The sequence below is a fragment of the Rhinatrema bivittatum genome, chromosome 8 (assembly GCF_901001135.1).
Source record: "Rhinatrema bivittatum chromosome 8, aRhiBiv1.1, whole genome shotgun sequence".
In the NCBI taxonomy this organism is placed as follows: domain Eukaryota; kingdom Metazoa; phylum Chordata; class Amphibia; order Gymnophiona; family Rhinatrematidae; genus Rhinatrema; species Rhinatrema bivittatum.
The window spans coordinates 126,840,434-126,864,030 of record NC_042622.1 but is presented as its reverse complement, the minus strand read 5'-3'; the positions used below and the strand labels follow the sequence as shown (position 1 = coordinate 126,864,030).

The following is a 23,597-nucleotide window of genomic DNA, read 5'->3' as shown; positions in this document are numbered from 1 at the left end:
CTGGTTTGAAGCTTAACCACTTGTGTTGCAAAGTCCTTTTAAGGTCTGTTAGTATTTCAGCAAAGCAGGCCAATCTAATATTCTCAGAGCTGAATGTTCTGATCTTATTGTGTAACCTGTCTGAGAACATATCTTGTAAAACCATAGGGGGTCATTTTCATAGGAGTTACGCATGTAAATGTGACATACTATCGTAGCAATTTTCAAAAGCTATTTACTCGAGTAAAGTGCACTTACTTGAGTAAATCCTATGGACAATTCAATGGCATATATTGTAGCAATTTTGAAAAGCCCACTTACTTGAGTAAAGTGTATTTACTCAAGCAAAAACCAGTTTTGCTCGAGTAAATGCTTTTTAAAATCTACCCCATAGCAAATAGCATGCATAATCTACACTTGCCAGACGTTTTGGTTGAATTATAGTAGGCTATATGGGAATAGTGTCATTAAATATTGGCTCTGCATATGGTATCCTATTGCTGGTAATTTAAACAACCGAAAAAACGATGGAACAGGATCTGCTTTCTTGATATGCTGGAAACCACAGCATAATTAACTGTCACAAATATGTTATGCCAGCCAGTACATGGTTTGCCATAACAAACTGTCTCTCATGTTATTCCTCCTTAGCTGTTTACTGGCAGTGTGTGTATTGTTTATGAAGAGCTTGATCCAATGCCAGCCATCCCATGCTTCATAGGAACCAATTTTGAAGACTATTCAGGTCTAAATCGGACATCTCCACAGACTGTACACAAAGTTAAAACAAAAATCACTATAAAATCAGGCTGTTCCTTCCCTGTGCTAACATCCATGGGCTCTCTATTATCTGTAGAATTCCTTAAAACATTTCCTTGTGCATAACTGTTGATAGCCTCTACTTGTTCCTTTGTAACATTTGCAACTTCCATTATAGTCTAAATTATTGGTATACATTTATAGTATTGTTTTATACTAATTTTGCTTCATATCATAGTTGTACAAGGAAAATTACAAATATTAAGACATTGGCTGCAAACTGATTCATCAGTGTGTTTTTCATCGATGATATTGTGTTTGGAAGCCCACTGATGTTAATCAGTTGCATAATACAGAAGGTGTTGGCTACTTGTGAGTATGGCAATGAAGAAGAAGGAAGTCTATTGGTGGGACAGAAGCCAATAGTTTTACTTCCATGTCATTCCTTTTATAAAAGCTTGCTGGATTTACTTGTGTGTTCTTTTATAATAAGCTACTTAGTAGAAGCAAATGCTAGACTAGTAGGTCTGTTAACTCCATCATAGGACTCTGGACAACATGAACCATGAGACTGAAGGGCAAGTTGTTTGGAAATGCATGCGTCTGTATACATGGTACAGTTGACTAGAGTGGAAGAGTAGCCTAGTGGTTAGAGCACTGGTGGTTCAAATCCTGCTGTTGCTTCCTATGACCTTGGGAGAGTCATTTCACCCTCCGTTGTCTCAGGTGTGAGCCACATTTCAGTTTTACAAGCTCTTGTCTCAGTATGGCTCATTCTGCATGTTTTACTGTTTTATTTCCTTGCATTTGCTCTGTGTTACCACCACAATTATAGATGCATAAAAATAATTATAGCAAAATGGTAGAGGAAGGGTTCCCTTTTCAGAAAAAAATCCATTAAAAACTGCTTAGTTTTTGGAATTTTTTTTTATCATAGCAAAATTTTTAGTTTCATTATTTTTGAAGTTCCAGGAGTTTCCTCCTTCTCCTTTGGCTTCCTGCTCAGTTGGAACCAGCCCTTACTAGGTTTACAGTGCTATCAGCTTTCATTCAAAACTGTCTAGGGTTTTTCCTCCATTTTGTCCCACCTTCCCCTCTTTTATAATCTAGTACAAACACTGCAGTTCTGATCCTTTGACCGGGGCCACAGTTCATGGCTTCCTCCAGAACACAGTTTGTGTGCACCTTAAATTTGACCATTACATGTCACCATTGCCTAATGGCTAGGACTCCTGCCAACTTGGAGCTGTGAATGCTTCCTCCACAGAATTCTCGGCCCCAGCCAGTCCAAAGATGAGAAATTGAAGCCAGGATTCATGAATTTAAATTAAATGTCCTATATGGCAACATTCAACAGTCCCATTGAGGTATTAGGCTAGCTACTGCATCATGTCTGATATGTACGGAGCAGGAGAGAGACCTTGGGGTGATAGTCTCTAATGATCTGAAGTCGGCGAAACAATATGACAAGGCGATAGCTAAAGCCAGAAGAATGCTGGGCTGCATAGAGAGAGGAATATCGAGTAAGAAAAGGGAAGTGATAATCCCCTTGTACAGGTCCTTGGTGAGGCCTCACCTGGAGTACTGTGTTCAGTTCTGGAGACCGTATCTCCGAAGGGACAGAGACAGGATGGAGGCGGTCCAGAGAAGGGCGACCAAAAAGGTGGAGGGTCTTCATTGAATGACTTATGAGGAGAGATTGAAGAATCTAAATATGTACACCCTGAAGGAAAGGAGGAGCAGGGGTGATATGATTCAAACTTTCAGATACTTGAAAGGTTTTAATGATCCAAAGCAATGACAAACCTTTTCCGTTGCAAAGAAAGCAGAACCAGGGGTGACGATTTAAAAATCCAGGGAGGAAGACTCAGAACCAAAGTCAGGAAGTATTTCTTCACGGAGAGGGTGCTGGATGCCTGGAATGCCCTTCCGGAGGAAGTGGTGAAGACCAAAACTGTGACGGATTTCAAAGGGGCGTGGGATAAACACTGTGGATCCATAAAGTCTAGAGGATGTGAATGAAGAGAAGAGGCAAGGGTAGTAGCCATCATTCCCGCTTGCTTGCAGGAATGATGGCTACTACCTGGAGATTAATATCCTTTAGGGGTGTGCATTCGTTTTGACCACATATGTAAAACGCAACTTTTTTTTTTTTTTTAAACTTAAAAAAGTGATGAGGCGAAAACGATCGGATTTCCAACTTATTCAACATAGCTATGTTGAATAAGTCAGGAGGCTCCCCCAAGCTGGCCAGAAGTTCCGGTTGGGTCCAACGAGGGTCCCGGAGCGAACGCGTGGGAAATCACGTGACGTCCGCGTCACTCCGACGTGACGCCGACGTCACGTGCTCCTCGCAAAGGAATACAGGAATGGCGTCCTGACTCTCCGCTGGACCACCAGGGAGTTTTGGTAAGTCTTGGGGGGGGGATTAAGGAGGGTGAGGGGTTTAAATTTTTATTTAGGGAATCGGTGCACGTATGGACATAAACTCAACTTATGGAATTCTACATATGTCCATATTGACCGAAATTGACCCCCCCCTTTCGACTTATAGACTTATGAACATAAACTTTTTGTCTGCACATCCCTAATATCCTTATTCAATAAACATACACACAATTAATGCGACTCCAACATTGCTGTATGCTTCAACGGCAAGAGGAAATGTGGAAAAAAAGGATTTGCATCCTCAAAAAAGCAGGGGAGTAGCTTGCTTGTTACGGCGGTTACTACCCCAAACCAAATAAGCCTGATACTTCACTTTCAATGCACATCCAGCATAGCTCTCTGCTTCAGTGGCAGAGAGAATGAAGAAAAGATGATTTATGTTCAGCATCAACCAACAAGGAATGAATTACATAGTTTGGGTAAACAAATAAGCATGGGTGTAGCTTGCTTGTTACGGCGGCTACTACCCCGAATTAATTAAGCATGATACTTCACTTGGAATACATATCCAGCGCAGCTCACTGTTTCAACAACAGGGGGGAATGAAGTAAAGAGGATTTATATTCAGACAACCAACAAGGACTGAATTGCACAGGCAGGGTAAACAAGCGGGAGTAGCTTGCTTATTAAGGCAGTTACTGCCCCAAACCAATTAGCTAGATACTTCACTTAGATGCAGCTCCAGCACTGCTGTTTGCATCGATGGTGGGGGTGGAAGGGAATTGGAACCAAAAAGTTACCAATAAGGGCCCTGACCTCAGCGATCAGAGTAACAGATAAGTATGAAAACAAATAGGTGTGAAAGCTTGCTGGGCAGACTGGATGGGCCGTTTGGTCTTCTTCTGACGTCACTGCTATGTTTCTGTGTTTCTATGTCTTTATAGTCTATTTATTGATCACTCAACATTTATTCTCCAATATTTTGATGCTCAGTTCTTAAACAAATTTTAAGTACCTAAATTCTGTATTCCAATTTCTAGAAATATGATTTCTGAATAATTAGTTGTATTGTATGTATAGGGATACTCACTTTCTAAACAGAAGAAAAATGTTGGTGTTATGCACCCCATTCACTCCCGTCCCATGCACGGGCCTGCTCACCTTCATGGTTCCACGGCAGGTCCCAGGTCGGCCTCCCTAGCGGCAGCTGCCAGTACTTTCAGGTCCCGGTGTCCTGCGGCGGTGGTCGCCGGGCCTTCTACTGCAAACCAGGCCTCGCGCCGGAGCTCAGCGTCTTCGGTGCTGCTGGCCATGCCCCTATGCGCACACGTGCGGACCACCCGGCCTCTTGTAGGGCCAAGGGCGGGTCTTAGCTCCGTGGCGCGCCCTGACTGATTCTCCGTTATAAGGAAGTCCCTGCCTGCACTTCCTTGCCTTGACAATCGGGTCAGTTGCTAGATTGTCTCCGCGCTTGTACCTGTTCCTGTCTCGTTCCAAGTCTCGTTCCAGGATCCTTCTGTTCCAGTTCTATTCCTGCCTTGTTCCTGCTTCCTAGTTCTAGTGTCCTCCTGTTCCTGTTCATCTGTTCATCTCCTCAGGTAGTACCTCCGGACTGTCTCTCTGGTACTGACCTTGGTTTCCTACTTGACCTGTCTGCTTGTCTGCCTGCCTTCTGAACCTGGTTCGTTCCTCTACCTACCTGCCTGTTGCCTGCCTTCTGACTACAGTTCATCCCTCGACTTGTTCATCTGCTGCCTGCTTCCTGACTTCAGCCTGTTACTCAACTCATCTGCTTGCTGCCTGCCTCTTCACTTCAGCCTGCCTGTGACCTCGTCTGACCTCCGGTACCTGACCTCAGCTTTGTTGACCACTCTTCGGACTGACTCCTGGACACTGACCTCTGCCTGCTTGACCATGCCTTCAGATTCTGGCTTTGTTCCTAACCTTGTCATCTCCTATGCTGTTCTGGTCCTCTTTGCTCCACCTGACCTCCAGTCTCGAACCTTACCGTGCTCTCCTCCTGTCTGTGGGCATGCAGACTTCCACTCTCTCAGGAGACCCTGCGAGGCCCACCTAAGTCCAAGCGGCCCAGGTCCCTAGGGGCTTCTCCTGGGGGGACTTCGGGCTTCCAGTGGTGAAGCTCTCTCTAGCCTCTGTCTCCTCCCGTGCTCCGCCCCCTGGAGGCAGTTGCCTTCTGATCCCTACTAGGAGGCGCATCTGCACTGCCACAGGACAAGGGTCCACCCTCGAGTGCAACAGTTGGGTGCAGTCTTTGTTCATCACTGTTCTAATTCCAGAATCTCAGTTTATCATTTGTTTATTTATTTATTTCATTTACATTCCACCTTTTAGCCACTTCAAAGTGGATTACATTTAGGTTCTGCAGATGTTGTTCCAGTGCCAGGTTAAGAGCATTCTCTGTCCTTTCTGGACAATTCATAGGATTCTGTGAATGGAACACATATAAGGGTAGATTTTAAAAGAAGCGCAGGCGGCCTACATTTTATTTATTTATTTATTTATTTATTTATTTATTTAAGGTTTTTATATACCGGCATTCATGATAAAATCACATCATGCTGGTTTACATTAAAACAGTGGTGCATAGAAAGAAAAAACAAACTGGAACTGTAGTGCGGAAGAAAGCAGTTACAAAAAACAGGGATGCTTAAACTGGGAGAGGAAGGAAAAAGGCAGTAGTAGCAGTTACACAGAGTTGGGGGTGCATGAAGCAGTGGATAAGGTGGCAGATATTGGTAGATCTAGCAGGGGCCCAGCACACCAAAGTTAAAGCCATTTGTCTGTCCCAGTGCATATACAAAGCATGAGTACACTTGTAAGAAATAGAGATTTAGAAAGAAATTGAGAGTTTTTCCCTGTTAGTGTTGGGTCATTCAGATATCTCCTGCCCCCAGTCATTGTCTACATGGTGTGGACCAGATTAGAGCCTATGTGATGTCAGGGATTGCAGAGAGAATGTCACTTCTAATTAGGGTCAGATTTAGACATAGGCAACATAGGCATGTGCCTTGGACGCCAAATTCTGAAGACGTCTCCTATCCCTGGTCCTCTGTCTATGGGCTGGAGCCGCTGCCGGGGTCCTCAGACGGCAAGGAAGTCATCCTTGCTGCTGCCGGGGTCTTCAGACAGCAGGGAAGCTGTCCCTGCCGGTGCCTACTTCCATCCTCCATCTTCACAGCCGCTCCAGCTTGGGCCTTCCACGTGGCAGGGATGCCGCCAGCGTCTCTGTCTCTTCCTGCTCTCCCTTAGGCACGGGCGCACGCCTCACCTCGACATTTAAAGAGCCACTGGAGGAAAAAGCCCCGTGGCCCTCAGCAATGACATCATCAACCTGTTCTGCCTTCAGCCCTATAAATAGGACCCTTTGCCAGTCTCTTGTTGCCTTCGCAAGGAGCTAGTTCGCTCCTGGATGTCTAGACCTTCGCTCCAGGAGTCTTCTGAGGTCCATCGCTTCTTCAAAGTCCTGTGTTTCCTGTTGGAGCTCCTTTGTCTTTATCTGAGCCTTCATTCCTGATGTTCCATGTCCAGATGTCCCGCTGACCTGTAAGTTTGTTCCTGAAAGCCTTGATGTTCCAGTAATCCTGTTCCACATCCTGATGTTCCAGTCGCTCTGTGTTCCTGTTGCCTTGATCCTGATGCTCCTGTCTTCACTTCTGCTTCCAGTTTCCAGGTTCCTTGTATCCACCTTTCCTGGCATGCCACGTCGTGGTCTCTGAGCAGCCCATGGGATGGCTGTGTAGGGTGCTTCATGGTACGAGGCCTCCTTCTCTGCTGTAGCGCAAGCCTCCTGGAGACTTCTGTCTTAGCTTGTTCCTGCGTATCTTACAGGTCTATGGAGTCCCCTTGAGTCTGCATCCATCCATGCCCAAGACTCTGCCAGTACCTGCTCCGCATCAGCGTGGTCTGCGACCAGCCACAGGTGGCTGTGTAAGGTGCGCCCCGGTGCAGGCTTCTACGGAATCTTCACCATGTTCCAGCTTCAATCTCCATTATCTTGTCTGGAGTCTGCTTCGTGTCCAGCGTGGTCCATGACCAGCCCATGGGATGCCTGTGTAGGGTGCGCTGCAAGGCAGTGCTCACCCAGTACTTCGCCTGACTTCTGAATCCTATATTGAAACTCCTGAGTAATCCGAATCCTTGCTTGAAACTCCTGAGTAACCTGAATCCTCACCTGAGTCTTCGTCTGAGTATCCAAGTCCTCGCCTGAGTCTTCATCTGAGGATCCAAGTCCTCGCCTGAATCTTCGTCTGAGTATCCAAGTCCTTGTCTAGTATTCAAGTCTACTTCTGAACCCTCTGAGTATCTGAGTCTTCGTCTGTGTCTTCATGTTCCTGCCCTCAGCCTCCGACTGGCCTCACGCACTCATCGTTCCCAAGCGGCGGGTCCAAAAGGGCTTTTGAGTGGCCAGAGAGCTTTTCTCGTGACCAGCATTGCATTGCTGGGTCACACTGGTGCGACGGAGGAACGGAGACCATACCTCGCCTACCTGTGACATCATCAACGCGCTGCTGCCCTCTATTTAAACTGGAGGACAGCAGCGGAGAAGCGGGAGCTGTATTGGAGGAGAGCCGCACTGTAAGAACGAGAGCGTGGTAGGAGCCTCACGGCAGAGAGGGACGCCGCGATGGAGGAACGGAGACCAGATCCCGCCTACCTGTGACGTCATCAACGCACTGCTGCCCTCTATTTAAACCGGAGGACAGCGGCGGAGAAGCGGGAGCTGTATTGGAGGAGAGCCGCACTGTAAGAATGAGAGCGTGGTAGGAGCCGCACGGCAGAGAGGGACGCCGCGACGGAGGAATGGAGACCATACCCCGCCTACCTGTGACGTCACCAACACGCTGCTGCCCTCTATTTAAACTGGAGGACAGCAGCGGAGAAGCGGGAGCTGTATTGGAGGAGAGCCGCGCTGTAAGAACGAGAGCATGGTAGGAGCCTCACGGCAGAGAGGGACGCCACGATGGAGGAACAGAGACCAGACCCCGCCTACCTGTGACGTCATCAACGCACTGCTGCCCTCTATTTAAACCGGAGGACAGCGGCGGAGAAGCGGGAGCTGTATTGGAGGAGAGCTGCGCTGTAAGAACGAGAGCGTGGTAGGAGCCGCACAGCAGAGAGGGACGCCGCGACGGAGGAACGGAGACCAGACCCCGCCTACCTGTGACGTCATCAACGCGCTGCTGCCCTCTATTTAAACCGGAGGACAGCGGCGGAGAAGCGGGAGCTGTATTGGAGGAGAGCCGCGCTGTAAGAACGAGAGCATGGTAGGAGCCGCACGGCAGAGAGGGACGCCGCGACGGAGGAACGGAGACCAGACCCCACCTACCTGTGACGTCATCAATGCGCTGCTGCCCTCTATTTAAACCGGAGGACAGCGGCGCGCAGCCACCGGCGCGCCGAAGCCACGCGCCAAAGGGGCGCGCTCCTGGGAGAGATTTTCTTTCTTAGTTTGGATATTTCCTGTGTTTGAAATTTGGATGGGAAAGAAGAGAAAGGTTAGGATGGCGATCTCCACACCAACGAGAAGAGAGGTTACAGGTCCGATGGATCAACACCTCATCAGGAGGGTAAGTCAGAACACCAGAGAGGTCATTCCGGATATCTCCTTCTCCTCGGGGGCCTCCGATAGTCCCGCCATTGGCCAGTCCCCTAATGTATCCTCTGGAAATAGCGGGGCCAGTAGAGACTCTGACCCCAAGACAGTGGCCATAACATCGCCCAAATCCAGAGTTCGAATACTAGGGTCACAGGATGGGACTTCTATTAATAATGAGTTGGGAAATATGTTGCCTTGTGAATTAAGTGATGAAGCAGTCCCTCCAGATAACATCACCCTGGTAGATTGTGGAGGGTGGTCACCAAAATGGAAAGGATGCTATCCCTTTCCATGAGTCAGTCCACCAATTTGGCAGTGGAAACTAAGAAAAGCTTGGAGGATCACAATAAAAGAATTGTTCATTTGGAGACTGTGACTGAGTCAAATATCTTACAGGTTGCTACATTACAAGCCACCAGCGCAGCATCTATAAAGGACTCTTTAATTATCTATAAGAAGTTAGAGGGTTATGAAAATATTCTTAGGAGGAAAAACTTGAGGTTTTTGAATTTCCCATGCATTAGATTATTATCTGCTCAAGAACTTTTTAGTAAATATGTAAGGGAAATTCTGGGTATAACAAAGGAATTAATTATTTCAAAGATGTATTATTTACCTATTAAAAAAAGGGATATATCGACCCCCGAAGGGTGGATCGATATTTTATTGCCAGCTAGTCCTAATCTAACAGCTTTTCTTGAATCATCTACCGATGATATTCAAACAAGAGCCACTTTGTTAGTGGCGTTTGTTTTGGAAAATGAGAAAAACCTTGTCCTCCAGAAATATTTTAGAAACAAAGAAATCTCATTTTGTGGTCAGAAAATTCAAGTATTTCCGGACGTTTCCAAAGACACTCATTGAGGCGGAAACAGTTTTTGAATTTGAGACAAAGAGTGTTAGCCCTAGGGGCTACCTTTTACCTCAAATTCCCGTGTAAGTGTTTAATCACTTTTCAAAAAAACAAATGTGTGTTTCTGCAACCACCTCATTTGGAATCTTTTCTTGTAGATAAGGGTGGATAGATATGGTAGACCCCCCTCCTAATAATGGGGATTAATGGTATAATAATAGGCATACTCCTAGTAATTCATGTTGTTATGAAATATTTTCCTTTGTATTTTCTTGTTTATGCTCCCCTTTAAGTGGGCTGGTTATTGTACTCACATGATATAAAGTGTGTAAAGTATACTCATTTAAAGTTTTGGTGATGTGAATCAATATTTTCTTTTTTTTTTTGCATTGTAAAATGTTGAAGAAAATTTAATAAACTATAAATTAAAAAAAAAAAAATGTTGACTCTCTCTTGGTCCATATCTGAACATATTAGCTATTTGATTTTACCCTCTCTTTCATATTCATAATGCTATCCTAAACTGGATCCAATGGCAATATTGGGAAATTTGGTACCTTGGCCATCTCTTGTTTAATGGGGAGTTGAAAATGTTCCAGGTTTTGCACACAAAGAATTTGGCTTACCTCACTCCCAACTGTTTAATTGGATGCAACTTTGGCACTTCATTCAGTCAAATGGGTTGCAACTTCGGAGTTTAATGAAAGATTTGCATTTGGCCAAGATAGGTGAATTAATATGGGCTTCTTCGAAACAAGCAGCTGGCTTATACAAGTTAATGCATTCCTATTCCAGTAAGTGCTCTGTTGGCACTGAAAAATTATGGGAAAGGGAGTTGGGAGTGTCTCTATCGCAATCTCAATGTGATTATTTTTGTGATAAAGGTGCTGTACTAATGTGGCTTATGCCGAATGTTGGGTCTAAGAATTTGCTAACCTAGCATAAGTTAATTTTTGCAGCTTCCAATTTTTGTGTTCAGTGATTAACTTTCATCTTATGTTTTTCTTGAGCCTCCTTGAAAAAGCTGATTCATGAAACATAGTGCATGTTCTTATGTTGCTAGAAGAATCATTATGGTGATATTCGATTAAGTAGAGAACAATATTTTTTTGCTTTGCTTACTTTTTTATGTAAAGTGGCATTGTTCTCTAAAAAAGTAAAATAATATTTATGCGGGAAAAGGTATTTTGCAAACACTGTTGTTTAAATGGTTTGGTTAAATATTCACAAGTATTTTTTTTGTGCCCAGTAATTACAGATTATCGAATCCCCACACATTCCTGTTGTTGTAAAGAAAGAGTGGTGGGTGGTTATATGAAGGCACCTTTTCTTCTTGCTTTAATTTGTTTTCATTTGTGTTTGAAGTTTTTCTAATTCATTACTAGCATAAGTGGTTTATGATAACGATTTAAAAAAAGTTTTTTTGGGCCAGGGACTTTTTCTGATTATATTTATTTTGTGTCCTAACATGGATTTTTATGTCTTATATTTAATTTGTGTTAAAAACAGGCGTTATTGAGTACTTTAGTAAAGGGCCCCTAAATGTCAGAACTGCTCTCAAATGTCTGAAATTTTAAGTACCAGCTCATCTGATTTTTTTGATGTACCAAAACTATTGGGTTGTAAAAGAGTCATATTCAGGACTCCAAGGAGACACGTATGGTTGCAAGGGAACAAGCCGAACATAATTGATTTATGTCTTTAAGCCTAGTATAGTTCTTTCAAAGTTGTGTATAGTATGGAATATTAGGGATGTGCAATCAATTTTAACAAAAGCTTAAAATGCAATGAATGAGGCCATGAAAAGGGAGATACTATTACTAGGGGATTCTAATTAGCCAGATGTTAAGTGGGGCATCCCAGCTGCAGTTTCTTCTAGAAGCAGGGAGATCCTGGATTCTCTACAGGGAGAACTGCTCTGTTAACTGGTAAGAGAACCCAAAAATGGAGGAGGTAATACTGGACCTGGTGTTTACTAATGGGGACAGTGTTTACGATGTTGTAGTGGATGATCATCTGGGCTCCAATGATCACCTGATGGTGTGGTTCAGTATTAGAGAGCAGGAGATTAAGGTTAATTCAAAGGTGAACTTTTGACTTCAGGAAAACTAGCTTTGTTAAAATGGGAGAGTACCTCAAGGAGTCATTAGCTAGATGGGAATATCTAGGGGAAGCAGAAAAACAGTGGGTAAAACTAAAAGGAGATATAAGGACAACAAACCTTTTTGTTAGGTAAATAAAGTGGAAAAAGAGGTCACTATGGTTTTCTATAGGTAAGGGAAAAAAAGTTGCTGTTCATAAACTACAAAGGATCACAGAAAGAAGAAAGGCCACAATATCTGGAAAATGTAACAGATGCTGCAAAAGTAGTCAAGAATGCAAATTGAAGAAAAAATATTAAATATGGTAAAATGGAGCTCTAATACTTTTTCAAATATGTAAGTGATAGGAGAAAGTGCAAATGTGGCATTGTGAGAATGTACATAAGGAGGCCAATATTGAAACTGCTATTAGCCGGTTAAATCAGACTTTACCAGCAAAATGGCCACCACTTAACTGGCAAAATGGCCACTACTTGGAGATGGGCAATGGGCATAACAGGGTAGTACTACTTATTTGGATAAGTTATCTGGTTAAGTTTCAATATTGAGCATTAGCCAGTTAAGTTATCCAACTAACTTAGACGTGCTCAATAGCAGGTATACACTTAGCCAGGTAATATTTATCCAACTATTAGTGATTTATCCAGGGATATTCGACAGCAGAGTTGTGCTGCCAGAAATCCCATCTAAGGTAGCCGGATAACTCTATCCGGTCAATTTAGATTAACCGATATTTTTTTAATATCTACCCCCTATTGTCTCTGTCTACTGGTTATAATGTGGTACACTTTGATAAATATTGAGAAATCTTTGGATCTCAGAGGCTAAAATGGCTATTTTGTCATCTTAAATGTTATGAATGTTACTTTAGGTTTTTGCTATTTTTGGTTGCATTGAGAATAATAAGTGCCAGAAAGTCACCTTGTGTTGTGATGCTGGCCCGTGTTTCCTAGCAGGCATTTGGCAAAAGAATGGGCAGAAAGTTGCGAAGAAGGCTTGGTTTTTTTTAGGGGGGGGGGGGGGGGAGGTAGGTAGCTGAACCTGTCATCTCATTGAACTTATCCAAACAGCCTTAGATCTCAATCCTCAAGTTATGGTTATCCATTTGAAATGACAGACGGATCCAAAAACTTGAGAATTTTTGCCACTGTTCTTTTGCTTACAAAAATCCCCCTCCCTTCCCCTCCCTTCAAACTTCAAAGTCAAACAGGAAATTTCTTTATTATGTTTCATGTCTTCTTTATTTTCTCATAACATTTTTTATTAAAAAAGAGAGAGAAAACAGTTAATCTTTGTGAACAGCATTTATGAAGAAAGAAGAGGTTGGATCATGTCCTAAAATGACCTTAGGCCAACCGAAATGAGAGCTACTAGAAGCAAGGTAGCAGGAAAATTCCCAATGGAGACCATCAGTGTTCTCCTTCAGCAGCAGACTAGCTTAATTGCAGTGAGAGGAATACCCACCTAAGCTGAAAGGCACTACTTCTGATTACATATGGGAGTTGGCTGCAATAGCTGAGGTGAAAAAGAAGAAAGAAGTTCACAGAACTTGTACTTCTCCCTGCTACTCCTGCTAATCATTTTTAAAGCACTACTAGTCCTAGACATGCATACCACTAGACAGATACATCCGTATAAAAGATACTTTCTACTGCTATGGCATTTACAATCTAGTCAAGACAAGCATAAGGCATACAAGAATCTGCAGGAGGTGTATTTATTATAGAGAATTATTTAGGATTTTAAAAGCAATCTCAAAAAGGTGAGTTTTTAGATTGGATTTGAATATGGCCAGATGGGGAACATGACACACCGACTCAGGGAAGCCTATTCCATGCATATGGTACTTGTAGTATATGGTGTGTCAGTATTCTCTGCTCTGAGAGGCAGAAGCAATGCTGCTTGGATGTGCAGAAAAATGTGCAGGCATCTCTAAATAAAAATGATTTGTAAATAAGGGAAGCATGTTTTAAGACAAAATGCAACTTGGTATTCTCAAAGTAGTGGCATAGCTATGGGTGGAACTTAGGGACCTGTATCCCTTCACTTTTTGCTCAGGCTCCCACCCCTACCTACAGGATATTGGCCCATCTGAGTCAGCCCCTTAAAGGAGCAGAGGGCCTGGAGACACTGTAATCACTGCCAGCCCTCAATCTCCTGCACCTTTTAAGGGGGCAAATTTGAATGTAAAAAAACACTGCCCTTGAGTTAGACATGTAGGCCTTCAAAGTCTTTCTGATTACGTTTGGCAGGTATTTATCCTCTCTCCTCTCATCCCCTTAAAAGGCCAAGAATGCCTAGGCCTAGTGGAAGCCTATTTAAATAATTGCTCTTCACCATCTTGAGAAATTAATCCTTGTATAAAGTATCTGTCTTATCCACAGAGGAGAGTAAGAAACAGCAGAGACAGGGCAAGGATAGAATGAAGAATCAGGTAATACAGAGTGATGCCAGAAATTAGAAAGGTTTTGTGCTGAGAAGACATACATAGCAGAGGGTGAGAATTAGGGGCAGGTTGAAGGGTCTGATTACAGTGCCCACCAGTATTAACCCTAGGCCTCCCAAATATTCTCTTCTGGTCATGCCCTTTTTCAAAACCAGGGTCATGTTCTTCCATTTGAGAACAGTACCTAAGACATAGTACCAAGCAATGTTAATTTGAAAAGTACAAGACTCTTTTGTAGAGATGGAAATGCCAGTGAGTAAAAGAAAATATACATTCTTTCTAAAATACTGTATTTTTTCTTCTACTACGGGTTGCTTTATTTTTATTTCTTTTCGCAGGAGGTTTAATCCTTCTGCTTTTGCAATGGCTGTTACATCATTGTGACTCAGAGGGGGTTGGGTGCAGGGTCTTAATTGTCCTGAATTGTAAAGGTTCTCACTCTTAGCCAGAAAAGCCAATAAGGGACCATGTTCAGCTCAAAGCTCTTCCCTCCACTTGAATGTTAGCTGAAAAGAGGCCAACAGCAGTAATCCAGTTTATTTTATTTGAAGAGAAACCAGAGAATAAAACAAAACTGCCTACTCTTCAACATGTATCTCTTCCCTTTGTCCACAAAAAGGATTGAACAACACGCCCTAACATCAAAATCATGCTGAGATCTGATGTTATCATAACTCATAAAGAAGTCCAGTACATTTCTTTTAGCAAAAAATGTAATCTCACCTTTAACATTTAAATTGAAGGAAATGTGTTTATTTTTCATGAAAGAAAATAGATCTTCAGGCAGATTCAACATTTGCATTGAACATATATAACACAGTTGTATTTTTATTATTTATAATAAAAAGATAATAAGTTGCATAGTATTTGTTAGAAGCAGACATTTGCCCTGAGCCAGATCCTCAAAAAAAAAGTTTTAGTCTTGTTGATTTTGGTGTCTGGTTGCTAAATTGGGGACGTTTGTTGTTTTTAGAAGTTTGGTCTAGGAGCTCTTCCTTGCAATTGCTGGAAGCTTGACCTGGAAGCAGTTGCTTGCTCTGACTCTAATGTTGTTTTCAGAGAGTTAGATAACAGAAGAAAAAACTGATTTGCTTTTTTATACAAGGAAACTATTTGAGAAAGATAACATATGGAGAGAAGAAAGAAAGCTAATATACAGAGTGAGACTCACAGTGCTTTTGCTATCCCTCCTTTTCAGCTTACAGTCCATTCAACTCAACTTCCAAATTCTCTAATATACACTCTTCAAATTTCAGGGGATAGACTTTTCTGCAGCAGTTCTCATTTGCATAAAGCAGTACCTGTCCTTAATTATCTCTTGCTTTCTGGGAATTTTAAACTCTTATTTCAGATCAGGTTTTGAAGAGAAATCGCTCAGATTTAGGGTAATGTATTTGCAAACATACTGTCCTTCCTTAGAATTCTTACCTACTGCTAATCCCTGGGTCTTCTTCTTCAGCGCAAATGGGACAAGAGCCCTGGGCTTCAAGCTGCCCTTTTGAGTCCGTGTGTGAGTCTATAACCATGCAAGCCTGAAAAGGAAGAGGGGTGCAAAAAGCAACCCTTGCGTGGGTGTTATATTGTCCAGTGACTGCTCTTCTCTTGTGTAGTGACTGATTCGTGATGGAAGGCAGGAATTTCAAGTGTGCTGGCTCAGGTAAAATAGCCACTGGTATTTTTTTTATACTTGACATATACTGAGGGGAACTGTACAATGCAATGTCTCTGGGTCTGCAGTATTCAGAAAAACCTTGTGGAAACTTTAAGGTTGCCCCCATCTGTCTTCAGCTGTTTGGCATAACAGGGAAAATTATGAGACATAGAAAGAGAGAAATGTGACGGCAGAAAAAAAACATATGACCTAACTAGTCTGCCCATTCACACCTACTAATTCATCTTACAATTCCCATCACTCCCTCAGAAATCCCCTGGGGTCAATATTCAAAACTGGCTAAGCGCCTGATTCACTAAGGCTTTTCTCCCATTCTGTGTGTATGGGAAAATGCCTTGATGAATCAGACTCTAAGTTAAAACGGCTAGTTAGAACCTTTCTGCCTAAGTTACGATGTATATTCAGCGGCATGGCTATGCCGCTGAATATAGCGGTAACAATCAAAGTGACGCGCATGCGCACATGTGTGCGCGTTTGCCGGCACGTGCACATGGACGCACTGATTTTATAACAGGCACGTGCTTATGCTCGTATGTTATAATATCGGCTACCCGCACGTACATGCGCGCACGATTTTATATTGATGCACGCATGTGCACGTGATTTTAGTAGATGTTCGCGGAGATGCATTAAGCCTATTTCCCAATTCACTCCCAGTTCGCCCTAGTAAAAGAGAGAACTTCCTAAACCCCCTATGTAACTAGCCTCCCTTTTATCCTTTAATAGGCATGCAAATATTCTTCTCTCTCATACACACACACACTTTAACATATTCACATGTTCACTGTCACAGTCAAGCATACTCATTGTCCCACACACATACATGCACATTCATACACTTGCTTCTCTCATTCTCTCACACACACACACTCACGTGACCACTCACACACACTTATATGCCCATTCACATTGTACCTCATGCTCTTGTGCAATTTCTGTCTTTCCTCCCCTGATGCACTCTGCCTCCTGTTCAGCAACAGCTTCCTCCTTCCAAACCACGGCAGACAATACTCTTCTGTTTTTTTAATAGCCACAAGGCCAATGCTACTGAGATACTCCTCCTTCTTGCCCATGTGGCTGACACTACTTCTGCCTCTCTTCTGGTTGTGTGGGCCAATGGGATTTTTCTTGTTTCTTCCTGCTGACGTGGCCAAGTTCAAATTCTTTTCTACCTGTGCGGGAGCAGTGGATTTCCTCTTCTGAGCCATGCAGACACTTCCTTGCTGCACCTAGAGATATCCAAAGTTCTCCTGGAGACCTGGCAATTCCTTTAAAATATCAAACATAAAAAATGGCAGATACACCTCATGTAATCAAGCACAAAAGATGCACCCATGCGACCATGAGGACATTAACACTTAAAAAATGGGAATCAGTATCAGAGTAAGTGTGCTCTTGTTAGTATAATCTACAGGCTCTTACCCGCAATGGGTTACAACCAGCATCATATGTGAGCACTATATTCACGTCATTTACATTTCCCAACCCTACCAAAACTCACTTTTTATTATTCAAATGTATTCTTAACACCTATCAACACAATTTTTGTTTTATATGAAATTACTTATCTTTTGATTTTGGTTCCTCTAACATTCACTTAGTATCTATAGTACTCTACTCCTTCTTGAACCCGCTGCGGTACCTAAACTTCACAAACCCGACATTGTCAGCGTTTCAGCATTAGCTTATGTCTTCTACACGGGAACAAACATACTCCTCATTCACACCGAGTTACTAGTGGCCCCTCTTACAATGGCATAAATAGTAAACTTTTTGGTGAACCTCTACAGAGGCACTCTCTTTCTCTCTCTCTCTCTATCTGTCTCATCCTGTTGGGTTGGTATTCAGCTTGTGATGTGAAAATAAAATGGGTGTGATAAATTTAACCCGTGTTGCAAAAAAAAATACTGATGCGGTACCAGAAACATTATCCTAACCATACTCCTTTTTTATCGCGGGCACTATTTTTGCTATATTTATAGCAAAATGATGAATCTAGGCCTTAGTTGGATAAGGCTGAATATTGGCACTTATCTGACTAACGGTCGTTCATCGTATCACGTTAAGACCTCAACGTGCAATAAAAGGGGTCTAATATGTGATAAACGCGTGATCTTATCCCATTGTACGTTTGTATGCAAATTTGATAATGAGTATTCAAAAGCTAGCTTTTTATGCAAATGAGGGGCTCCTACTACCTGTTACGAAAATTTATCGCACGCTAACGTGATTTAACATTGGAAATAACACCTTTTTTTTGCTTTAGAGTGGAAAAATAGTTTTTATCATGGGATAGGCGCTGTTATCGCAGATCGCGACTATTATCACAGCTAAAATCAGGAGTGCTAAAATGAGGGCTTTTTTCAGACACACCTACATAACTCTGTTGGGCCAAAAAAATAACCTTTTCTTACCTGCCCTTTCTCCCTAAATCTTCTATGTTAGGGGGATGTATAATAGTAATGGGAAACTGGCTGCTTCACTGGCCTGATTATGTGATGGAATCGATATTTGCGTGCACATGTGCGCATACATATCATATAGGGTGCATATCCAGGCACTTTTAGCCTATTTGATACCATGCATGCGGCTATTCTTTTACATACATGCATATATAGGTGTATGATATCAAATAGGCTGAAAGTGCCTACATGTGTGCCCTATTTGATATATACGTGCACATGTGCACACAAAACCCGCTTCCATTATGTAAGTGGGGGGGGGATGTTAAGGATGGGATAGGGGGTCACATGGATTTGTTCAGGGCTGCAAGAGGTGGGGGTTGAGAAGAAAGATGAAGGTGAAAATGGCAAATGCTTATTGTTTTTCTGATTTGCCTTTGGACTGCACAACAGGCACTGCACTCTGAAGGTTTGTGTATTTGTTAACTTTGGTTAATAAAAGGTTTTACACTAAAAAGGACATATACTAATGTCATTGCCAGTTTCACCAGTTTGTTCCCAGTTTACCCAGGCTAGGTATAGGACTTTCAAATCTTAGTTTATTTGTCTTCCTTTCCCCATTAGTCCCAAACCATAATTGCCCACTGACTAGCCTAGATTTTTTCTTTTATCACTTACACGCCATCCATAGTAGTAGTAAAGTTAAGAGACAGGGGCCCCCGTTGCACACTTATGCATATAAGTATATATGCACACATCTCCCTCAAATGCTTATGCCCCACCCCTTTTTCAAAACTTTTTACATGTGTGCATAGTGGGAGATATGCGTATACTCGGGCGACTTTGAAAACCCATTCTGTGCTTACTGGCCCAGTTTGTGTGTGTGTTTCTCCCATAGTGCATCGCACACCACGTTACTGCATCTCATCACACAAAAAAATTATCACAGGTTAAGATTTTTTACCATGCGATGCGGAATGTCAAAAGCTGCATGGCCACACCCATTTTTATTGTGAATGTTAACGCACCATATTCCTGCAATAAATATATCAATTTGATGAATCTAGGCCTAAGTTAGCCAGATAAGTAGCTCTGCGATGGAACGCCCCATCCTGCCTTCATTTATCAAGACAACATTTTAGCTGAATAGAAAGTTTTCCAGATTATCTATCTATTTATTTATTTATTTGTTTGTTTGTTTGTTTGACATGTTTTGTATACCGTCATTCGGTTTTGCCATCACAACGGTTTACAGGAAAAATATATAAGGACAAATTAACATTAGGGGGCGGATTTTAAAAGGCGTGCGAATAGCCTACTTTTGTTTGCGCTCCAGGCGCAAACAAAAGTACGCTGGATTTTAGTAGATACGCGCGGAGCCGCGCGTATCTGCTAAAAACCTGGATCGGCGCGCGCAAGGCTATGGATTCTGTATAGCCGGTGCGCGCCGAGCCGCGCAGCCTACCCCCGTTCCCTCTGAGGCCGCTCCAAAATCGGAGCGGCCTCGGAGGGAACTTTCCTTTGCCCTCCCCTCACCTTCCCCTCCCTTCCCCTACCTAACCCACCCGCCCGGCCCTGTCTAAACCCCCCCCTTACCTTTGTCGGGGGATCCCCGCGCGCCAGCGGGCCTCCTGCGCGCCGGGCCGCGACCTGGGGGCGGGTACGGTGGGCGCGGCCACGCCCCCAGACCGCCCCGGGCCGTAGCCACGCCCCCATACCTGCCCCCAAAACGCTGCCGACACGCCCCCGAAACGCCGCGACGACCGGGCCCGCCCCCGACACGCCCCCCTCGGAGAACCCCGGGACTTACGCGAGTCCCGGGGCTCTGCGCGCGCCGGGAGGCCTAGGTAAAATAGGCTTCCCGGCGCGCAGGGCCCTGCTTGCGTAAATCCGCCCGGTTTTGGGCGGATTTACGCAAGCAGGGCTCTGAAAATCCGCCCCTAGGGTTTTAACAGAGAGTATCATAGTTGAAAAAGTTAGGTAACATTGCTGGAAATAATAGTAGGGTTAGTTATTATATATAGGAAAAAGATAAGTGGCAGCTGCTGACCACAGATGAATATTGAAATAATGCTACTTAGCTGGATAAATCCAAACTATTCAGGTAACTGGTATTGAATGTCTACCTTAATATCTTTAAATTCAAATTGTAACTTGAAATTTAAAATAAAAAAACAGAAATAGGTTTAGAAACTGAGTGAATTCATCACATCAGATCTAATACATAAATGACTGATTTTCTGCTAACAGAGCTAGAAGTACCAAAACACGTTGGCATGACTGTGGAAAGAAACAGGTGACATCCCAAATCTGTCTCTTGACTAACGTCTCTTGGACTCTGACAATGTTGTCTAAATAGCAGACCCTCTCCAAAAAAACACAGTTCTTGATTTTTCCCACAGTACATTCTGTACTTGTAAACAGCTCAACTAAATAGAGCAGATGAGTCACTATGTTTCAACATGAACCTTCTCCCAACATGCCAAGAAGAGAAACCAGGCAATGGCATTCAGGGTCTAAAACACCTTACTATTTCTTTTGTGCACCAATAATGATGAAAATAAGCAACAGCAATGACGAATTTACTGGCTAGCTCTCTTCTTTCAGTTATGAAGTACTGTGATTCATTCGTATGTAGGTGTGAGCTGTCAAACTTAAGCTGATGATGAGATTAATTTTCCAAGATGCACACAATTTTAGATAGGGCAGGTCTGTGGCTGAACTAAAGCAGAAACAGCACATGAAACCCTGTGTGCTAAACTCGAGGCAGTACTTTTACTGCTCGGTGGCAGTCATAGTCCTCTTAGAAACTGCCAAGTAATTTATATTGGGAAAGCATTAGCTTGATTTGAATACCCTGATTCCTCGCTGACTTGACATGAAGAGTAGAATGATCACACTTGGGGAAGTGTTTGCTATGCATTTAGATTTTACATGAAAGACAACATTAACAAAACCACCAAATTTCAGAACTAATAAAAACCTAATGAATGTTTCAGGCAAGCGCTGTCTAAGGATCAGCTCAGGTCTGTGATGCCGCCCCATCCCATCGTTAGACTGCAAATGTTGCCTGTTCTGATGGGAGCCAGCTGTTGTCTGATTTTTTCCACATGTGAGAAGGAGTCTGTAGTTGAAATTTTCTATCAGCTTTAAAGACAGCAGGTGACTGGGTTAAACAAATGTACCCTTAGAAGGACAAGAGTCTACTTGACTGTGTCTCCAACAACTTCTGTCCTCAGTATAGTTTATGTGGCACCTCATAGAGCCCCACATGTTTACCTTAGCACCCAATTCTGCACTGCATATTTATACTAGTCCATAATCACTTTCATTATCTTTACTCAAATGCTCAATCCTTTCCCTATATGGACTCAAATACCCAATGTTCTTTACATCTTTGTTTTAATATCCAGTTTTATTATAAATTTATATCAATAATTTTTTTGCTCCATATTTAGTCTGACAGTCAATCATCTTACCCACTTAGCTATCCAATTTTGTCTCAGTACACATTGTAATATACTCTTATGTAGTCAATCAGTGCCTTGACTTTAGCGCCCTATATATTCTTGTTTTTATTTACTTTAGTATCCATTCCTCTTTTCTGCATTTTCTCCAAGCCTATCCTCTACTCATTCAGTATTTTGGATGGAAACAGTTTATCCCCATATCAAATGATCACTTTAAAAAATCAAACTGTTCCCATTAATAATTCTCTATGTTGTATTTGCAATTATTATTATTATTATTGTTATGCTTTCCAACAGTATGAACTGCACATCTGTCTTCATCCTTTTGAAATATAGGAAATGAACATAGTGAATGTTTTCAAATGGAGTGAACTAATTTTCTAAGGGAAAATAGGATGGGCTAGGCAATCTAGGTTGGACCACTTTATTGAGTAAAATAGTAGCAACTAAGCATTGGACATACAGGATGTTTGAGTGAATTCCAGAGATTTTTTTTCTTCCCATCTGGCATCCTAAACCAATGTCTTAAACAAAGCATTCTCCTCATCATATCACTTGAAAGACCTGATGCTACTAACAGTAATTACCATAATAGCGGTTTGGAGTAGACCACAATTGGACATGAGTTTTTTATTTTCCAGCAGTCTAGAATGGAAGAAAATGCCAGTTGTATCAAGCCTTCTTTCTGTGTTTCACCTTTCTTGACTTCCTTATTTTGATTGTCTATTTGGTTTCTTCTGATATTACAGGGACCTGACTCATGGAGACGTGTACAAGTACCAGGTAGTTACTGTTTCTGGAAAGGAAGAGAGTGAGCCCTCACCAGTGCTCATCTATACACATGGAAATGGATACTGTGGAGATGGAATTATCCAAAAGTACGTAGAGAAGATAAGAAAGATTTAAATAAATCAAACTAACAAGAATCTGATGAGTGCTCCATTTTAAAAATTGTTTGTCATTTTTAAAACTTAACCCTTACTCCCATTCCCATCATTCTCAAAGAATGCATTGTTAAAAAATAGGTACAAGTCATCTATAGATGATATTCCCACTAGGGCTACACTCCTGGTACCTGTTGTAGTGAGCAGGATAAAAATCTGGTGTTCAAGAAATATTTTGGACATAAAGAAATTGCATTTTGTGGCCAAAAAATACAGGTATTTCCAGATGTTGCTAGAAGTACCCAAATGAGGAGGAAACAATTCATCTTGTTAAAACCTAGAGTTTTGTCCCTTGGGGCAGTTTTCTTCTTAAAATTTACCTGTAAATGTTTATCAATCAGAAAAATAGATTTATATTTCATGAACCCACTCACCTAGAAACATTTCTTGTGGATAAACAAATATCTTAAACTGATTGAAATGTGTGGATTGTAATGGTAAAATAATTAGTTGTCTCTCTCAATGCTGTAATTATTGCAGTTAATTTCTTGTTTTGTATTCCACTATAGCCTCCCTGATTGGGGACTTGTTTATTGGAATTTTGGTTATATATATGTATTATGTTGATGTGATGATTAATTCTAGTTCCAATATGTTTACCTGAATTTTACCAAACGGTATTGTTAAAATTCAATAAAGTATAAAAAAAAAAAAGGTACAAAAAAGATGTTGAGGAAAGTATGTGATACTTGACCTTAAAACTGTCATGTGGTATATTAGGTAAAATATATGAATAAACTATTTGTATCCTAAATGATTTCTGTCTTGACAGAGATTTTATTATAAAAATGCTTTGGATTCTCATTGGGCTTGATAAGACAGAACAAGCAAACAGTTTTGGTAATCTATTAAAACCCAGAGATTATTAGAAGCGTATCAGTGGATAGACTTAAGGGGAAAAATTGAAAGTAAAATATTGTGGGGGGTTGGATTTGGGGGGGAATAAACTGTGACAAGAAGTAGTA

The 23,597-nt window shown here is 42.2% G+C and overlaps 1 protein-coding gene across 1 annotated transcript in view; it reads left to right on the top strand.

Annotated features, from left to right (window-relative positions):
• Positions 1 to 23,597, top strand: part of PAPPA (pappalysin 1) — a 611,319-nt gene that overhangs the window by 258,212 nt on the left and 329,510 nt on the right. The window contains exon 8 of the mRNA XM_029613956.1: positions 22,438 to 22,566. Within this exon, the coding sequence (XP_029469816.1) occupies positions 22,438 to 22,566 (129 nt within the window). The remainder of the gene's footprint in view (positions 1 to 22,437; positions 22,567 to 23,597) is intronic.